The sequence below is a fragment of the Lampris incognitus genome, chromosome 2 (genome assembly GCF_029633865.1).
Source record: "Lampris incognitus isolate fLamInc1 chromosome 2, fLamInc1.hap2, whole genome shotgun sequence".
Taxonomy (NCBI): Eukaryota; Metazoa; Chordata; class Actinopteri; order Lampriformes; family Lampridae; genus Lampris; species Lampris incognitus.
The window spans coordinates 96,581,678-96,602,149 of NC_079212.1; the positions used below are offsets into that span (position 1 = coordinate 96,581,678).

At 44.0% G+C, this 20,472-nt stretch overlaps 1 protein-coding gene and 1 pseudogene across 1 annotated transcript in view; both read right to left on the reverse strand.

Moving 5' to 3' along the window:
* The window catches only part of wnk2 (WNK lysine deficient protein kinase 2), a 42,935-nt gene extending 30,497 nt beyond the window's left edge, over positions 1–12,438 (reverse strand). Inside the window, exons 1-5 of the mRNA XM_056300804.1 lie at positions 11,612–12,438; positions 5,496–5,668; positions 2,486–2,706; positions 1,470–1,627; positions 83–171 (exon numbers count right to left, since the gene is read on the reverse strand). Of these exons, the coding sequence (XP_056156779.1) occupies positions 83–171; positions 1,470–1,627; positions 2,486–2,706; positions 5,496–5,668; positions 11,612–12,265 (1,295 nt within the window). The 5' untranslated portion in view covers positions 12,266–12,438. The remainder of the gene's footprint in view (positions 1–82; positions 172–1,469; positions 1,628–2,485; positions 2,707–5,495; positions 5,669–11,611) is intronic.
* Positions 12,439–19,127: 6,689 nt separating this feature from the next.
* On the reverse strand, positions 19,128–19,796 carry LOC130130947 (WASH complex subunit 3-like; annotated as a pseudogene).
* Positions 19,797–20,472: the final 676 nt, after the last annotated feature.

Genomic DNA, 20,472 nt, shown 5'->3' on the forward strand with positions numbered 1-20,472 from the left:
CTGGATGTAAGGGGCTCTTGACCCCAAACCCATGTGTAGGTTACAAGCCCAAAGACAAGGTCAAAAGACCTGGCTGACTTACCTCTCCTCCCGTCTATGACAGATACACTCCCCGATTATCTCCTTGATCTCCGGGTCACTGACTTTACAGTAACTAGCAGGTTTCACACCCTGAAGACAAAGTGCCAAATAATGTCACGCTGACAAAGTAATACAAACATGATGTCTCATCTCACAGAATTGCAAGTGTGAAAGCCTCAGACGAAACAGGAACAAACGTGACCTGCATTCAGTGACACTCAGTAGTGTTTGCTAGTTCACAAACCATTAAGAACAGACTTCCCCGGGTGTCCCTGCAGACACAATTGGCCATGTCTGCGGGTGGGAAGCTGGATGTGGGTATGTGTCCTGGTCACTGCACTAGCGCCTCCTCTGGTCGGTTGGGGCACCTGTTCGGGGGGGAGGGGGAACTGGGGGGAATAGTGTGATCCTCCCACGCGCTACGTCCCCCTGGTGAAACTCCTCACTGTCAGCTGAAAAGAAGTGGCTGGCGACTCCACATGTATCAGAGGCATGTGGTAGTCTGCAGCCCTCCCCAGCCCTCAAGCCCTCCCCTGCAGCCCTCCCCCTCCTCGGCAGAGGGGGTGGAGCAGCGACTGGGATGGCTTGGAAGAGTGGGGCAATTGGCCGGGTACAATTGGGGGGGAAAAGGAAAAAAAAAAAAACAGACTTCCCACAGGGAATAACTTCTTCAAGACAACTCTGTTATAAGGACTGATAAACTACCAACACTTATGGGGAATTTACGTTTACATTGCAGTTTCAAAAAACAAAGAAACTATGGTATTGTTCAACTAATGACACTACTTAAAATATTACAATATATCAAATTGCAGAAAGGAAATACAAATTTCTTTATCTCCAAAATGCTTTGGTATTACTAGATTTCACTCGCATTGGCATTGGTTGGACTCGGTAGCACTGAGCATCAGTGTTGTAGTCGAGTCACTAAACCTCGAGTCGGAGTCGAGTCTTGAGTCCCCAGTGTTCGAGTCCGAGTCAAGTCCACATTACCTGAGTCATCAAGGTTGAGTCTGAGTCGAGTTCCAAGATGGGCTCCAGTGCTCCACTCTGGCACCGTAAAAAAACTGACATACAAATAACAAAGGTCTACATTAAACAAAAATGACAAAGCTGTCACCATTTCAAAGGCAGTTTATTTACTTTGTGACACAATAGCCAAACAAAAAACTAACAAAAACAAAAAAAGTCTTTATCAATTAACAAGTCCGAGTCCTCATCTCCAACTTCCGAGTCCGAATGCAGTCAATGCTCGAGTCCAAGTCCAAGTCAGAGTCATCAGTGCTCAAGTCCAAGTCAAGTCATGAGTCCTGAAAATCAGGACTCGAGTCGGAATCGAGTCTGAGTCCTGGACTCGAGTACTACAACACTGCTGAGCGTGAACTCACACTCGTGACTTTGCGGTAGATCTGAGCAGCGTTCTGACACTCGGAGTAGGGGTACTCTGAGGTGGCCATCTCCAGCATACACATCCCAAAGGCATACACATCCACAGCCTCATCATAGTGCTCCTCGTACATCTCTGGAGCCATGAACTCTGGGGTACCTGGGGAACACCGTCACAAGAAAAAAAAAGGAACATATGAAAGAGCATGTGAAAACACTGGTAGATGTTGCTGACAGTCTACAACAGGATGAAAACTCACAAAAATCACACACTCTCGCACGCACATTCATATGCACAATTCACAGTCTTCAATTCACCTGACGTTTATGCGAGAAACCACTGTGGGAAATCACAGAACCGAGAGGAAGCCTTTGCAACCATATGGAAAATGCGCAAAGTGCAAATAGAAGGGATGGGATGGTGTCCACGACTGCTGTGAGGCGCTGTTCAAGCCACTATGTCACCAAACCACTGTTGTGTTTGCACCAAGTAGCTATATTGTGTTCAGCTTTCGAAGTTCTAGTACACTTGTAACAACACGGCACAGATCTTAACCCATGTTATGTGTTAACTGATATAGTCTACTCCACAGAAGCCAGCCAGTATGAGGGCCATTTTTAAATATTTGTTGTGCACACAACGCTCTGCTCACACACACTTCCCCTCTGCCCCAGTCTGTCTTGCTGTGTTGGATTCAGTGCAACTCGACGGATTTGCAGCCACACATGCACGCACACACTCTTTGAAAGCAGCACAGACTCCAGTTATACTGCAAACTTCCCCAAGAGACTATATATTGTAGTGTAATAAGTGCTGTGAAGAAATAAAGGTGGATAACGTACAGAAGAAAAGGAAGGCTTGCCCTCAAATGACAATTTAGGCTGGAAGTATTTATGCTGCACTAGCAGAACATCAATACAGAGGTACTTCATCTCTTCTTAAATGGTATAAAAGGAAAAGCTCATCTCAGTTTGGTTCCATTTTACAAGCTGATGTGGCAGGAAAGTCATAACTAACCAATGACACTTTTGGCGAACGAGGCCCTCTTCAGAGTGGCTAATCCAAGGTCTCCTATTTTCACAGAGCCTGTTGGCCCCGTGATGAAGATGTTGTCACACTTTAGGTCCCGGTGGATGATTGGAGGGGTCCTCGTGTGAAGAAAGTGAAGGCCTTTGAGAATTTGTCTGCACCAGCTCCTAAGAACCTTTGGCTTCATCACCTTAAAACGCTTCAGATACCTGTGGGAAGATTAAGGGCCATTAAGATCGACAGCATAGTTTAAGGGACATTTAGTTCCAGATGAAAACTTTACCTCTACAAGACATGTACAGTGAGTCCTGACAGTGACGTTTATGAACCTGCCACCAACTTGTCCACTGGTTGATAAGACTGCACGGTCTCTTTTAATTTTCTTTCTTTAGCAGTTGCTGACTGGAGACCCAGCTGTGAATGACCATGATCTGCCTGTTTATCACGTGTTTATCTTACCCTCAAATTGTCCTGTTAATTTTCTTAAATGTCCAGTTTTGAGGTTATCAATGGCTGTTATTATACTGGTAGTATCACGCTCATAGAGAACTTGACATTTGACATGTCAACTCACTCACTCTGAGAGAAAAGGCCAACAAAGAGTCATAGTTGACAACTTCCAAAGACTCCAAAAATGTTCACTGATTGTTGAGCTCTGAAACGGTTGTCCATAGATCATTTGGAACAATCATATCTACCAAGATAGATACTGTAGGTCCTGAAGGTACCGTACTGTATTTTACTGTACTCTACTATAGGACACTTTAATCTTTAATAGACTAAACTGACCTACAGTAGAGTGCAGCATTCAATCATGATAAAACTTGGTAGATGTGATGTGAAAGGCATTGTTGCAAGGTCATGTATGTCAAACTACTTTAAACATTGTGTGGGAAAATTCCTTTTTTTGGGGGGGTTCATTCCAATTGTATCCGGCCAATTACCAGACTCTTCCGAGCCAGTCCCGATCTCTGCTCCACCCCCTCTGTCGATCCGGGGAGGGCTGCAGACTACCACAAGCCTCCTTCAATGCACGTGGTGTCACCGGCCGCTTCTTTTCACCTGACAGTGAGGAGTTTCACCAGGGGGACGTAGCGCATGGGAGGATCACACTATTCCCCCCAGTTCCCCCTCCCCCCCGAACAGGTGCCCCAACCAAACAGAGGAGGCGCTAGTGCAGCGACCAGGACACATATCTGCATCCGGCTTCCCACCCGCAGACACAGCCAATAGTGTCTGTAGGGACGCCCAACCAAGCCAGAGGTAACAAGAATTCGAACCGGAGATCCCCATGTTGGTAGGCAACGGAATAGACTGCCATGCCACCCGGACCCCCCTTGTGTTAAAATCCTTTGACCACTTTTCCCATGGTCACTTACCAAAGAATTTGAATAAAAGCATTCACTTGTTTTTTTTTCTTGAATGTTTTGGACTCAGGTAAATTAAAAGGAAGCAATGAAGCAAAAGTTTTCCGCCAAACTAACTTTGAATGTGCTTGCTACTGTGTGTGTCGCTAATGTTCACATAGGAAATTCATGGCCAGCGTATGAATTAAGAACTGTGATTAAAGTGCCCCTCCACTCAAAAATGTGTTTTTCTTATGTTTGTGTCCCCTAAAATGTCTGGCCTTGACTATACTGACTTGTATTGGTGCAAAGTTTGTCGCTAGAGCGATGGTCTCCCATTCCTCTACTGGAGGAGGCACTGTCTGTGCACTTCCCTAAAATCCGAGATTCAAACGTACCCTGGGTAAACTAGATTTGCTACGTCACAAATCTGAAAGCCAATCGCTGTCTAATATGCAAATGCAGGGTGAGCAAAGAAACCTGAAACCTCCTGCACAGAGCGGACTTGTTGGTACAGGGAGCGAGTTTGTGTCATCATAGTGGAAGTTTTGCAGCAAACATGGTAGACTGTGCAGTTTTTGGATGTAAACTGGACCCTGGAGCTTCCTTCCACTATCTTACCAAAGAATCCCACCATACTGCTGAAATGGTTGGAATTTATTTACGGACATCGGGCTCAACATGCCTACAAACCGGACTGTGTAACACTCGTGGCATTAACTACGCTGGGTTTTGCTAGCTGCTGTTTGGTAGTAGTAAAACAGTAAACTGTGTATTTAGCTAACGTTTCAAAGTTCAGCCATATGAAACGATGATGGCGGTACTACCCGTTGCAAGCTAACAAACAACATAAACAAATAAAAGATACTAACTACACTGAACTTTCTGATATGTCTGCTAGTCGCTGATTTCGGTGCACAACAGAGTCCAAGTCCGGGTCTGACTGAGGCTCAGACATGTATGGCTGAATCTAACACCAGCCATCTTGATGCCCACCACTCTTTCACTGGTCAACCTAGACTAGAGCAAGCAGCAGTGGTGGGTGGGGCCTGAAGCCTGTGATATTTGCATATTCATAGATCCTGAATTTCTTAATGAGGGGGAAAAGAGTAGATGTGCTTCCAGCTCCCTTTTCAGAGTTTTTTTTTTTAAAAACTTTTTAAAGTGGGAAAACCATGTTAAAAAATATATTAATTATTTTAGGGTATTTTTAAACTTTGAAATGTGTCTGAAGGGGTACTTTAAACTTGAGCCAAGCTACGTGTGTATTACACAGTTTTAACGCACAACCTCCAGCCAATGAGAAACCATGGTGTAAAAGGTTTTAACGCACACCCTCCTGCCAATCAGAGACCAGTATTACCCGCGACCGTGGTGTAAAGAGGAATAAACATGCACACTGGATTATAACGAAGATCCTCGGAAAAGGATACTACGATGAAGGTGGGGTTTAACCTAACAAATGAAAGGGTATGAAAAACAGTCATTAAACAGGCTGAAATGTACAAATAGTATGACTAATCTAGAGAAAGTCTTAGTAGAGGACAGGCCTACTGTATGGCATATCTACATTACATGCTGCATGGAGCAAGTACTACAGCAATAATGATAATAATGATAATGTTGATCTGTTGATTTTTTTTTTCGCTTACGTTTTTAGTGTCCCTGAGGTCATTAACTCTGTCACGAGAACAATACACTTCTTCCCTTTCACCAGTGATTCCCAGAAGTCGTAAAAGCGCACAATGTTGGGATGCTGGAGAGCCTTTAACATCTCCGCCTCTTCTTTGAATCTCTGTCTCTCTGCTTTGGACAGTTTCCGCTCCTGGGGGAGATAGAAAACACAGTTGATATGATAAAGTGAACAGCAAGGACATAGGATAAGCAAAAAAAAACAAAAAACAAAGAAGCCGCTCCGCCCCATTTCCTCAGTACCTCAGGTGGTGGCGGTGGAGAGGGGAGGGGGTTAATCTCTGTTTCACCTCATGTTCCCCCCCCCCCCTCTGACGTAAGGGAGATACGGGTCAATATTTACACAAAAGGAAGGGGTTACCTTTCTTTTTCATCCTCCCGTCAACTGCGTTTTGTTTTGAAGGAGGAGGGTTCTTTTCACAGTAGCCTTGTGGCCCGTGTTTAGTGTGAACACAGCCTTGGTATTTTGAATGGATGCAACATAGGGGTCTGTGCAGTTTACTTATCTTCAGCCGGCTGTGTATATACACAACACACAGCCCTGCTACACCTTCAGGTGATGCGTGAGCTACGTCAGAGGTGAGTTACGACAGCATTCATCACGATGAAGATCACCGCGATGTCGAAATGAAGCTGGGGCACCAACACAGATACGGCTATGGCTACGTCAGTGATGTTTAGGACCTTTTAAGTCAGCCACTGAAAAGCACAAATGGCAAAATTTGTCAGCTGGTATCGCCATATTGCTGTACTTTTTTCTACTGAGCATGACGCACGGCTGCAAGTACCATTGAACGGCAGAGTGAGACAGCTGAGCATGTATGTTAACTGCATTTTGAAACTATCCATCCATCCATTATCCCAACCACTTATCCTGCTCTCAGGGTCGCAGGGATGCTGGAGCCTATCTCAGCAGTCACTGGGCGGCAGGCGGGGAGACACCCTGGACGGGCCGCCAGGCCATCACAGGGCCAACACACACACACACACATTCACACCTAGGGACAATTTGATACGGCCGATGCATCTGACCTGCATGTCTTTGGACTATGGGAGGAGACCGGAGCACCTGGAGGAAACCCACGCAGACACGGGGGGAACATGCAAACTCCACACAGACGACCACCCCCAAGGTTGGACTACCCTGGGGGCTCGAACCCAGGACCTTCTTGCTGTGAGGCGACCGTGCTAACCACCGTGCTACTATGCCGCCATTTTGAAACCACAGATGTGTTTATTGTTTGCACACAACTCAGCAGAACGGACCGGTCTTTTCAGTAAAGTTGTGCTGTGAAAGCTGCAAAGAGAACATTTTCTAAAACAAGGTCCTACAAGTCATAAAACCCTAAAACTAAGATCTTTGGGTATGCTGCCTGATGAGTGTGTGCATGCTGGATCAATATTTTGGCCTCTGCCTTCCTTGAACTGTTGTATAAATAGAAAACAGCTGACAGTCAAGATCCTCCGCATTTTCTGTTTTTCTTTGGTCAGCACGGTTGATGTACAACTCGTGGCTGTAACCCTGAAAGTTGCCACATAGCCTCCCATTACACACCCGCTGCCTTTTCAACACATCCACACACACACTCTCTCTCGCTCTCTCTAATAATAACAGTGAGTGTGCATACAGTGGTTCAAATGTCAGTGATGGGAAATATCCCTGATAATGTACATCTGGAAGGATGGATTACTGGAGTATGCTGCAGAATCATATTTCACCCAAAGCTCGTAGTGATCTATGGTGTGTGGGGGGGGGCCTGCCTGGATAATGGTGGTTATTGCTGATATATATATATATATATATATATATATACACACTACCGTTCAAAAGTTTGGGATCACCCAAACAATTTTGTGTTTTCCATGAAAAGTCACACTTATTCACCACCATATGTTGTGAAATGAATAGAAAATAGAGTCAAGACATTGACAAGGTTAGAAATAATGATTTGTATTTGAAATAAGATTTTTTTTACATCAAACTTTGCTTTCGTCAAAGAATCCTCCATTTGCAGCAATTACAGCATTGCAGACCTTTGGCATTCTAGCTGTTAATTTGTTGAGGTAATCTGGAGAAATTGCACCCCACGCTTCCAGAAGCAGCTCCCACAAGTTGGATTGGTTGGATGGGCACTTCTTTGAGCAGATTGAGTTTCTGGAGCATCACATTTGTGGGGTCAATTAAACGCTCAAAATGGCCAGAAAAAGAGAACTTTCATCTGAAACTCGACAGTCTATTCTTGTTCTTAGAAATGAAGGCTATTCCATGCGAGAAATTGCTAAGAAATTGAAGATTTCCTACACCGGTGTGTACTACTCCCTTCAGAGGACAGCACAAACAGGCTCTAACCAGAGTAGAAAAAGAAGTGGGAGGCCGCGTTGCACAACTGAGCAAGAAGATAAGTACATTAGAGTCTCTAGTTTGAGAAACAGACGCCTCACAGGTCCCCAACTGGCATCTTCATTAAATAGTACCTGTTAGAGCCTGTTTGTGCTGTCCTCTGAAGGGAGTAGTACACACCGGTGTAGGAAATCTTCAATTTCTTAGCAATTTCTCGCATGGAATAGCCTTCATTTCTAAGAACAAGAATAGACTGTCGAGTTTCAGATGAAAGTTCTCTTTTTCTGGCCATTTTGAGCGTTTAATTGACCCCACAAATGTGATGCTCCAGAAACTCAATCTGCTCAAAGAAGTGCCCATCCAACCAATCCAACTTGTGGGAGCTGCTTCTGGAAGCGTGGGGTGCAATTTCTCCAGATTACCTCAACAAATTAACAGCTAGAATGCCAAAGGTCTGCAATGCTGTAATTGCTGCAAATGGAGGATTCTTTGACGAAAGCAAAGTTTGATGTAAAAAAAATCTTATTTCAAATACAAATCATTATTTCTAACCTTGTCAATGTCTTGACTCTATTTTCTATTCATTTCACAACATATGGTGGTGAATAAGTGTGACTTTTCATGGAAAACACAAAATTGTTTGGGTGATCCCAAACTTTTGAACGGTAGTGTATATATATACACACACATCAGTGTTTGATGTTGTAGCCTAGACTCTGTGATAGGGGGTGATTCAAGGACGCAGAGGAGTTTGTGGGCTGCCTACAGATGCTGTCTTGTGATTCTTTTTCCAGGCAGGGTGTGGCTTTCACAGTGTACCACCACCCTTTACCAAAATGTTATTATGGACTATTAAAAAAGAAATAAAATAAAAAACGAAGCGGCTAGCGGCATTGATTCATGAGTCTAATGAAGTGGTTAAGACCCAGTGACACAATTAGTCAAGATATGGAAGTCCTTGTGTGCAGCGTATCAGACAGTAGACCTATTACACTGTATCCTCAGCTGAACCCACACTTTACTTTACTCTCTCTCTCGCTCGCTCGCTCGCCGCCTAGCTCCCGCTGCAGAGGGTTGCATCAGCAGGATCCACTCTCCAGACAAATCTGCATGGTATTACCCCAGCGGGATGAATTCTCGTTAAAGGAGTCACACCATTCACCCATCGGATACATATCATGTTCATGTATTGATCACAGAAATAGATCTTAAGACCATCTCAATTTTTTTTTTTAGATGAGTAACCTCAGATAAACGTGCCTTTTTTTGCAGAAGATAAGCCATTAAGAAACATGATAACAAAAACGCTCACACACATTGTTGTACTTGGGTTACAGACATGTTTTGTGTGTGCGGCACAAAGGCACAAAGCGCTGAAGGGCAAGGCCTAACCTCCAGGGACAGAAGGGCTGAATCATCGGTACTCCTCCCCGAACAGCCAAACTCACTGTTCAGATACAACATGTATGTCAACACACACACACGCACACACACGTGTTCTTGTAGATGTCATATTGACATATAATGAACTAACCAATGCACCATATTGTACCACAATATACACTGTGCAACACTGAAGCGGCCTGCCAGCATCCTACGCATTTTAAACAAGCACAGCTGAAATCCTATTAGTCGGTCACGGCATAATGTTATGCCGTTTTTGAATATAAACAATGGTTGACCCCCGCATCATTGTTAAAAGATGGTAATGAGTCTGCCGTTCAGCCTCGTCTCTCTGCGTCCGAAAAGGTTTCCTGCACAAAAGGAACTGTCGTACACTACAGCAGCAGCTGCAGCAGTGCATGCGACGGCGCAACACACGTGCAGGCTTTCAGATGCAGTTTGGAGCCGCGTTATCTTGTCGGCAGCTGGAAGCTGCACAGAACGCTACAGTCTGGCAGAGCTGGGCTTGAACAGGATCGGGACCCTGTGTGAAAGCACCCTATACTACCGCTTCTGCACCTCTACGGTGGGTATCCAGCCCCCTCTTTCTCATGTGTATCGCTGTGCGACATTTTCCATACCACACTCTCCATGACATTATGTCAGTGCCACACTTATCTCAGTACACGCACTTCTGTTATTATCCTCTGGTTTTTATTTATTTGCAGTATTCTGTAATCCCCACCTCTGTTATCGTTGTTTAACGCCCCTACCGTTTTGCCGTTGCTGTGTATTGTGTGCGTTTTGTCTTGTCTAATGTTGATCCGTGTGAGCCGAACAGATTTTTTGGGCCCCGTCTGACCTAACACGTACCATTTTATGCAATTACTTCAACAAGTGAAGCAGAGAAATGTGAAATGACACATTTTGCGATGCTGTAAACGCCCCTCCCTGACCATTTGAGTTATGTTTTGTAGAAGTTTGTGCTCTGGGTGATGTTATGATGTCATTAGGTGAAAATACACCTCTGTGGAATGATGTAGCAAAAAAAGGAGCGTGGCTAAATGCTTAATTGAAGGACGGTGTGTGAAGATATTGTAAAAGTTAGTGAGTATTTTGCTGAATGACTGACTGACTACAAGGGAAGAGACCTTTTTCCAGGAATTCAAAACAAGCAACAACCACATGTCTGACATGGGTCCACTGCTTCTCTCTCTCTCTCTCGCACTCTCTCTCTCCCCACACGTGCACACACACACACACACACACACACACACACACACACACATCCTTCTCTCACCTGGTGATATCTATAGACAGATTTTCTCTCTTTTCGAAGAGCTTTCCAAGGCAAGAAAGTGAAATAGATCACAACACAATGGTCAAGATGATCTAAATATAACAACTCCTGCACAGCCAAATGCATCTTCGCTGAGGCTCTTCTTGTTACGAACCACAGTGCGAGGCGTTTAGGTCTGGGTTTTACTGGAATAAAAAAACGATGACACACAGATTTACCAAGATCGCATAATGCCTGAACATTAAACAGGGTAAAATAACAAGATCGAAGACGCGAGAGGACGACAATCTCATCTTACACAATGACAGAATCAAAAGCTTCATGGCAAATAAATTCTTCCACTTCCTCAAGACAACCTATGGAAATATGCCTCATCATTCCACCTTCGGTTTTTAATCAAACCAATTAACAAGCCAGCTAACTAACAATCGAGACAGAACATTTGGGGCCTCCTCGGCCTTAAGTGTGCGCTTGCATTAAGGGCAAGAAGATGCCAGTGTACACTGGGACAGACGTTAATTGGTGCTATTTGAAGGAAACCTGAGTTGCATGTACCCATGGGGCAGGGGAACCCATGTGAAACGAAAAATTAGAAAAACGTAAAGGCAGATCCAAATCGGCTGGGAAAGATCCGCTTCGAGTGAGCTCTCGTTCCCTCGCTCTCCTCCTTGCTCTGCTGTGATCTGTGTGAGCTGCTGCTGTGTGCCAGCACAGAGCTCCGTACAAACTTCAGGAAGTCTCATTTCAGCTACATGAAGTGTCAGCCCCACCACAAACAACCCGATGAGCCGATGGGTTACGTGGTAATCGACAATGGACTTTTGGAAGGGATGTAGGGAGGTCAAACCCTCATTGGCCTGATGGTATGTTGAATGTGTTGCTGACTGACAGACGATACACCAACATATTTATTTCATGACCTGGGCTGTTCCACGGCCACGTGCAGTCACGTGGGTTTACTGTGTGTGTGTGTGTGTGTGTGTGTGTATGTGTGTGTGGGGGGGTCATATTCTGCTTTAGGGCCGCCCCTGTTATATGACCAACACACTCACCTGGAGTTCACACCACGCCACCTCGACCCACGTATCGGTGTCAAGACCTTTATAAACTGTTTTGAAGGAGCCTCTGCCGAGCTCAATGTCAAACTTGAGAAAACGCCCCCCAGGTGAGGTGGACACCGCCTTCATCCCGGCGTCTTCCTCGTTCTCGTCACTTCCAGCCTTACCGGTGATGTCGGGGGGCAAAGCGTCACCTTTCTGTTCTGGTACCCCTCTGTCTTTCTCCTCCTCCTCCTCCTCCTCCTTCATGGCGTTGTCTTTCAGCCCTTCCCCGCGGCTCTCCGTGCCCCGGTCCCGGCAGCCCGCGGCCCGGCTCCGACCGCCGTCAACGATGCCCCGCAGGTGGATGAGCACCGGGCCGCCGCTGCCGCTCTCCGCCGTGTCCGCGGGTTGGTCCTCCGCGTCGGAGAACCACAAACTCCGGCGGATGAACCGTTGCCGTACCAGCCCCCTGTACTCCGACGAGGGGTACGCGCTGGGATCACTTGCCCCTCGCAGAGCCGCATTCTGTACGTTCACATGATGGTCTTCCCCGTTCTCGTATACAGGCCTGCGGGAATTCGCGTTTATGTCCGAGTCTAAATTGGGTGCGGAGGAAAACGAGGATCCCAACGGCGGATCCATGCACGTATCGTCCCCCGAATCCATCCTTGGAAAAAAAATATTTCAATATATTTTTTCGTTGTTGCTTTAAGCGCCTACGGGTGACAATTCTGACGGAAAATGACGAGCATGGTTCCTCTGCCGGGGGACGGAGAGCGTGCTGCCTACCTGCAACACTCGCGTGCGGTGACGCAGTTCGCCAGCACCGGCCTCACACCTTGAAATTGTTACGGACATCTAACGTCTTCACAAAATGTCCAGCTCGTAAAATGGGTGTATCTCTCCTCGCCCCGTATGTGCGCGTCGATCCACCTTGGCGCAGTAGCGGAAAGCTATATTCAAGTTAAACTTGATGTCATTGCTGTTGTGTGTACGCAATTGTCACATGAAAACAGTCCCCCCCCCCTTCCACTTTACACAGTGCCCCGGTCCTAACACATCCCGCTAAAGATGAACTGGACCGTTCCGCAGACAAATCCCTGCCAGGCCGGGACGTTGAGGCTATGGCTCGTTATAATCCCTGAAAAGACCCAGCATGAGACTGCCGAACGCGCAGCTGTCATCCGTTGTAATCACAATTCCGTTCATCGCATCTCTGCGTCGCTCCTTTAACTGTTGTTAGTCCATACTTCTTCCTATGGAGTGGCCACGGTCCTGAAGCGGACCGTAGAGTCTGGAGGCGTTTATCAGATTATACTCACTGCGGCACAGGGGGGCAAGATACGCGCAGACGGGGCATCACTCCTCCCAGTCTGTAGTAGTACGAGTGTCGTCTTCCAGAAATTTCACTCTGTTAAGTCTTGGGGAAATCTGAGACATTTCAAGGCTCGGCCCCACGCCCCTAGCAACAACACGCATCCAATAAGTGGGCACGTTTCAGGCGGCACCTTCAGCCTCCCGGACAGTCTTATGGCGCACGCCACTCGGCTTTAACGCCCACATCGTGACGCGGCAGCTTCCCAATGGAAGAGCTGCACGGATGTCTGGTTTCATACCAACTCAGCTGTCTCTGGCAAAATAACTTTTTTTATTATTATTATTTGCAAGTTAACTAGATAAAACTGGTGTATTGGACACAAGTTTAAGGCTCTTGGGCTATTTCATTTTAAAATGAAGGTTTGTTTTAAAGCCTGTGTGTGAATAAAGTTTCAGCATGGTGAAATCTATCAGGTTGAGATTGAGGAAAACTGATGCCAAAATGTACCAAAATGTGAGATGTCAATGTGTCTTGTTTGGAGTATTGATGAGAGTAATGTATGAGCCACTTCTCTGATAGAAAGTGGCCTAACATCTTAGGCTGAGGTCTTATATGTAGATGACTCGCTGTGACTTTGGACATATTCTAAATGCACAAGCATTTACTATAGTCAGTGCAAATCGATTACACTTGGGAAAAACAAGTAAACGAACTTAATTGTGTCAAGTTATGTGAAATCATTTCACAAAAAAATTATTTCACATAACTTGACACAATTAAGTTAATTTCCAATTTTTTTTTAAAAGTAAACTTAACAGTGTACCGGTCACGGAAAGTTGTAGTTTTTGCTACAGCCTATCTGAGAATGAAGGTGCAGGCAAAAGTGCGATGTCTAAACTTACTTACATGCTTATTTTTGTTTATTCTAAACTATTATTTTTTGTTTGTACACTACTTTTTCCTCAAGTGTTATTAGCTCTTCCACAGCAAGAGCAACAGATAATCAATAATCCTCAGAATGCAAAGTAAAGTTCTGGTTAAATATTGATTAGGTGAGATCTGAGGACATGTTTTGGTACGTTTCAACAAGGAGCATCCTAAAGGGCAAAATTAACATTTTATGGTGACGACGGTAAGGAACCAAACCAGCCCAAATCACAAGGGTGGTGCAATGGAGTGTGATCCTTCATATGGGGATATTGGGTCAAGTCTTGTGGTGACCTTTTACATTGTTGTTCAGTGGAGGTGGAGTCTGGCCAACCTGGTCAGCTGTCTCATTCCGCAATTACAGAAGATGCAAGGACATAGCTATGTCATCTACTACTATTACTTTCGGCTGCTCCCGTTAGGGGTTGCCACAGTGGGTCATCCATTTCCATTTCTTCCTGTCTTCTGCATCTTCCTCTGTCACACCAGCCACCTGCATGTCTTCCCTCACCACATCCATAAACCTCCTCTTTGGCCTTCCTCTTTTCCTCTTCCCTGGCAGCTCCATATTCAGCATCCTTCTCCCAATATACCCAGCATCTCTCCTCCACACATGTCCAAACCATCTCAATCTTGCCTCTCTTGCTTTGTCTCTAAACCGTCCAACTTGAGCGGTCCCTCGAATATAATCATTCCTAATCCTGTCTTTCTTCGTCACTCCCAGTGAAAATCTTAGCATCTTCAACTCTGCCACCTCCAGCTCCGCCTCCTGTCCATTCATCACAAACCATATAACATAGCTGGTCTCACAACCATCTTGTAAACTTTCCCTTTAACTCTTGCTGATACCCTTCTGTTGCAAATCACTCCTGACAATCTTCTCCACCCACTCCATCCTGCCTACACTCTCTTCTTTACCTCTCTACTGCACTCCCCGTTACTTTGGACAGTTGACCCCAAGTATTTAAACTCATATGCCTTCGTCACCTCTACTCCTTGCATCCTCACCATTCCACTGTCCTCCCTCTCATTCACGCATAGGTATTTCGTCTTGCTCCTACTGACTTTCATTCCTCCTCTCTCCAGTGCATACCTCCACCTCTCCAGGCTCTCCTCAACCTGCTACCTACTCTTGCTACAGATCACAATGTCATCCGCGAACATCATCATCCACGGAGACTCCTGCCTGATCTTGTCCGTCAACCTGTCCATCACCATTGCAAACAAGAAAGGGCTCACAGCCGACCCTTGATGTAATCCCACCTCCACCTTGAACCCATCTGTCATTCCATCAACACATCTCACCATTGTCACACTTCCCTCATACATATCCTGCACCACTCCTACATACTTCTCTGCAACTCCTGACTTCCTCATACCACACCTCCTCTCTCGGCACCCTGTCATATGCTTTCTCTAAATCCACAAAGACACAATGTAGCTCCTTCTGGCCTTCTCTCACCTCTTCTCTTAACCTAGCGTCTATTACTTTCCCATATCTTCATACTATGGCTGATCAACTTTATACCTCTGTAGTTGCTACAGTTCTGCACATCGCCCTTGCTCTTGAAAATCAGTACCACTATGCTTCTTCTCCACTCCTTGGGCATCCTCACACTTTCCAAGATTGTGTTAAACAATTTAAATTTAGCACAAAAAGTAAGGAAATTTGTGTTTGGTAGATTATTTCTTTGTTATAACAATGCTTCTTGGCAATAAATCTTATATCAGAAAGCTGATTGTCAGCACCTGGGGTACCAGAAGCTCAAAACAAGAGTCAATAGCAACAGCAAAATAAGCTGTTTGGCATTGGCAGAGAAGATCTGGCAAATTTTTCATGGGCGCAACCCACATACTCAGCTCTGCTGCTCATCCCACAAATGTATGTTCCTTACAAATGTGCCACCATTTAAAAGTGAAATAAACAGGCTTTCCAACGGTATATAGATATGCCGCCAGGCATATCTTCCTTTCTCCGGTGCTCGGACTTGGCAACAAACCACCCCTTTTTTCACCTACCGGGAGAAGGGGCCCTTAATAAAAGACCATTGCAGAAAACAATTTCTTCAATAATATCAACAACAATTGCTGTTGTGACGCAGAGGATCAGTTTAACACGAAGGTTAAGTCTGATCATAAAATATCAATTATCCACTTTAACAGCAGCAGCCTATATGCCAACTTCCAAAACATCAAAGAATAGTTAAGTCAGTTCAAGAAACCATTCAGTATAACAGCCACATCAGAGACCTGGCTCAGCCCTGAGGAGGGGGGGTGGCTTTGAGTTGAATGGATATGAATTGGCGTATATGAACAGGAAAAACAAGAATGGAGGGGGTGTGGCTTTGTACGAGGATAAAAGCTTCAGTTATACATTTCTGATTTTTCCCTTTTTTCTCCCAATTTAGTGGCCAATCGATCCCTATTTTAGTTCAAACACCCACCCTCGTACTGCATGCGTTCGCCAACTGCATCTCTCCCGGCCGGCAGTCTCGAAGGAGACGCCTCGCTACTTTTGTGACAAGGCGAATCCAGGCCGAACCACTGCTTCTTCCGCAACACACAGAGACGCATTCATGTGACAAACATAAGCCGACTCCACCCCCCTTCCGAAGACAGCGTTGCCAATTATTGCTGCTACATCGAGTCCGGCCATAGTCAGATCTGACGAGACCGGGGCGCGAACCCCGATCCCCAGTGGGCAACTGCACCGACACAACGCCGATGCTTAGACCGCTGGTGGTGGAAAGCATAACAACAGTGGTTGATGGCATGCTAGAATGCGTTACAATAGAAATATGCATGGATAAAAAAGAAAAATGTAATTGTGAGCTGTTTATACAGATCACCGGGATCAAATATTGAAATATTTCAATTCAATTCAATTCAATTTATTGTCATTAACAACAATGTGCAGGCACGTGTTAAAAATGAAATGAGGGCTGTGGCTTCACCAAACAGTGCAAGACAGACACAGGCAAACACAGCAAACACAATATAAGATATACACACATGAAGACCAAAAGCTAAAAATAAGTTTAAAAAGAGCTGGAGTACAAAATATTTAAAAATATCTACAGACATTCAGTCTGTAGATTTAAGGACTGGATAGAAGAAACTTATTCAAAAGCAACACTAAAGGATGTGTTCATATGTGGGGGTTTCAATATAGACCTGTTAAATCCAAATAAGCACAAAAATACCGAAGAGTTCATTAATGCAATGTATAGTTTGGGTTTATATCCTAAAATCACTACACCTAGCAGAATCACACCACACTGTGCCATCTTAATAGACAATATATTCACAAACATTACAGATGGTAACACAGAGAGCAGGCTTTCAATAAATGACATCAGTGACCATCTACCAGTTTTTACTGTCTGTCACTGCAATTTTAGTAAGAACAAAGTTCCCAACAACATTAAATATATATGAGTAAGAACAGAAGAATGCTTTTAAAGATGATATTGCTAACATATAACTGGAATATAATATACAAAGAAAAAGACACTGACAAAGCTTATGATTCATTCCTAAACATATTTCAATCCTTATATGATAAAAATTGCCCAATAAAACAATTCAACAGTAAACGAAAATATAGAGATAGTCCATGGATCGCAAAGGGACTACATAATGCCTGTAAAAAAAAGTTTTCTTAAAAAAACAACAACCCTACAAAGGATTCATAAAGCACAGAACCATCGAAGCAGAAATGAAATACAAAAAAAATATAAAAACAAGCTAACATTATGAGGATATGCAAGAAGGAATACTATAATAAAGAGTTAGAGACCAATAAATACAACAGCAAAGCTATATGGCATGTGTTGGAATAGTATTATTAGAAATGGATCTAGAAGCCCAGGCTGCCCTCAGTACTTTACAGATAATGATGAGACTATAAATAACATGTAAGACGTGGTCAATGGCTTCAACAGATTCTTTTTAAATGTGGGCCCAAAACTGTTAGGAAAAATCAATCACACACAAACAATCACAGTGGGGAATGAATGATAGTGATTATGATTATGGGGACATAAATCCAAGCTCCATTTTTCTTAGAGCGGTAGAACAGAAGGAAATCGTGGCCATTGTAAACAAATGCAATAACAAACAAAATCTACTGACTGGAGTGATATTGACATGACAATAGTTCGGGAAATAATCGAATGTATTGCAAAACCACGAACCCACATCTATAACACGTCCTTTCAATCGGGTAAAGTTCCAAGCAAAATGAAAATAGCGAAAGTCATACCCTTACGTAAAACCGGAGATAGACAATTTACAAACTACAGACCAATTTTATTATTGTCACAATTCTCCAAAAACTAGTTGCTGTTAGACTAGACACATTCACTGAGAAGCATAATCTGTTGACAGATAGCCAGTACAGGTTTCGACCAAACAGATCCACATCTCTGGTGCTCATTCAATTAATTGAAGAAATAACTAACTGCACAGACCAAACAAAGTTTGCTGTGGGAATATTTGTAGACCTAAAAAAAGCCTTTGACACTACTGACCACAACAGATTAACAGATAAATTGGAAAGCTGTGGTATCAGAGGGGTGGTACCGAATTGGCTAAGAAGCTATTTAAGCGACAGGCAGCAGTTTGTAATAATGGATGCATGAATATTACTTGTGGTGTACCCCAGGGGTCGGTTTTAGGTCCAAGGCTGTTTATTCTGTGCTTAAATTATATATGCAAGATATCAAAAATATTGAAATTCGTTCTATTTGCTGATGACGCATATATATTTTGTTCTGGTGAGAATTTACAGCAGTTTTTGGAGGTGACCGCAATAGAAATGGAAACATTAAAATGGTGGTCTGACAAAAACAAATTATCCTTAAATCTGAAAAAAAAAAGTTTATGTTGTCTGGAAATCATATAATAAATACCAAAGTAAAAGTAGCAATAGACAATGTCCAACTAGAACGAGTATATGAAAATAAATTTCTAGGTGTGATGCTAGACCACAAAATCTGCTGGAAACCTCACATGTATGTGCGAACACAATTGGCAAGGAGCATTGCAGTTATGGGAAAAGCAAGTCTGGATCATAAATCATTGCACACTGTATTGTTCATTTATTTTACCATATCTGAACTATGAATTACTTTCTTTTTACGCCTTTCTCAGTGAAATTTCATTCACCCTACAATGCAGAGCAACCGTTTTCCTTATTAGGCATCTAGTATATCCATAGACATCTGATGAGTAATTATTGTCGGGCACACTGCGGCCTGTTCCTCTTGACCCAGTACAGGCCTAAAGAAGAGCAGCTGGTAACGGGTGGACCTCACAGAAAGTGACAGGTAAGTCACTGAAAGATAATTTGCTGCCGCAGCTGTCATCATCATTATGTTGATCATCAGCGCTTCTCTTTCCACCATCAGCCACAGGTACATCTGGTGTGTCGAGCAAGTTCGGATCCAAGCCTTCCATCATTTTATTCTTTATTGCAATAACTGCACCATTTTTAGGTACCGGGTGTAGCGTGGGTCCTTGGCCTCTATCATGATATTTTCTGCAACGGCTTCTGCTTTTGTTCTGGAACAGCTTCTGGCACATTCTGAGATGCCTCCACTGGTGGAACTGACACAGCAGCTGGACCATCTGTTTTGCTTTGATTGTTAATTGGTCCATTGGACTCAGTTGGCTGTGGCTGACTGAGACCCTCTATTGTGACATCTTCCAACTGTGAGATGGAGGACAGCTCCACCTCCAAAATACTTAGGGTAGTTTCAATCTGATGTATCCGGGGAGATATGTTTGCAAGTTTCTCTTCACAAACTGTGGAAAAGTGGTTTAGGAACGGGATGGTTTGCACAACAAACTGATTAAGATGGGCCACCACTCTTCTCTTCTGTGCTGTATAGCTGGAACCTTGATAAGATCCACTCCATATCCCATGATCGGTTAACCGTCGTCATCCATTTTTAGCGTTGATGACCACCTAATGCCAGCTTTTTTCTTTTTTTTTTTTTACATAAAGACTAACAGTATGTTGTTAATAGTCTTTTTGCATTCTTCCATGTGTGCAGCCCGTGTGTGTGTGTTTCAGACCTGTGATGGTCTGGCAGCCTGTCCAGGGTGTCTCCCCGCCTGCTGCCCAATGACTGCTGGGATTGGCTGCAGCATCCCCGCAACCCTGAGTAAGTATAAGCAGTTTGGATAATGGATATCTGAACTACTGTGTGGAGGTATGGGGTTAACACCTACAAAACCAACCTACAACCATCATGTATACTACAATAAAGAGCCATAAGGATAGTTAACAACATAGGATATCGTGAACACACCAACACGCTTGGAAGTTCAGGGATTTAGTAGAATTTAACACAGCATAAAAAATGTTCAAAGCAAGAAGAATCTATTACCGAGTAATATACAAATAATATTCTCATAGAGAAGGGGAATATAATTTGAGAGGGAAATTAAATTTCAAGAAATTATGGTTCAAACCACTTTGAAGAGCATGGGCATTTCAATCTGTGGGTTCAAATTGTGGAACAGTTTGAGCATGGAACTCAAACAATGTACAAACATTACGCAGTTCAAGAAGAAGTACAAAGGTCTGATTTTCAAGATGTGTAGGGAGGTTGAAGAGTTG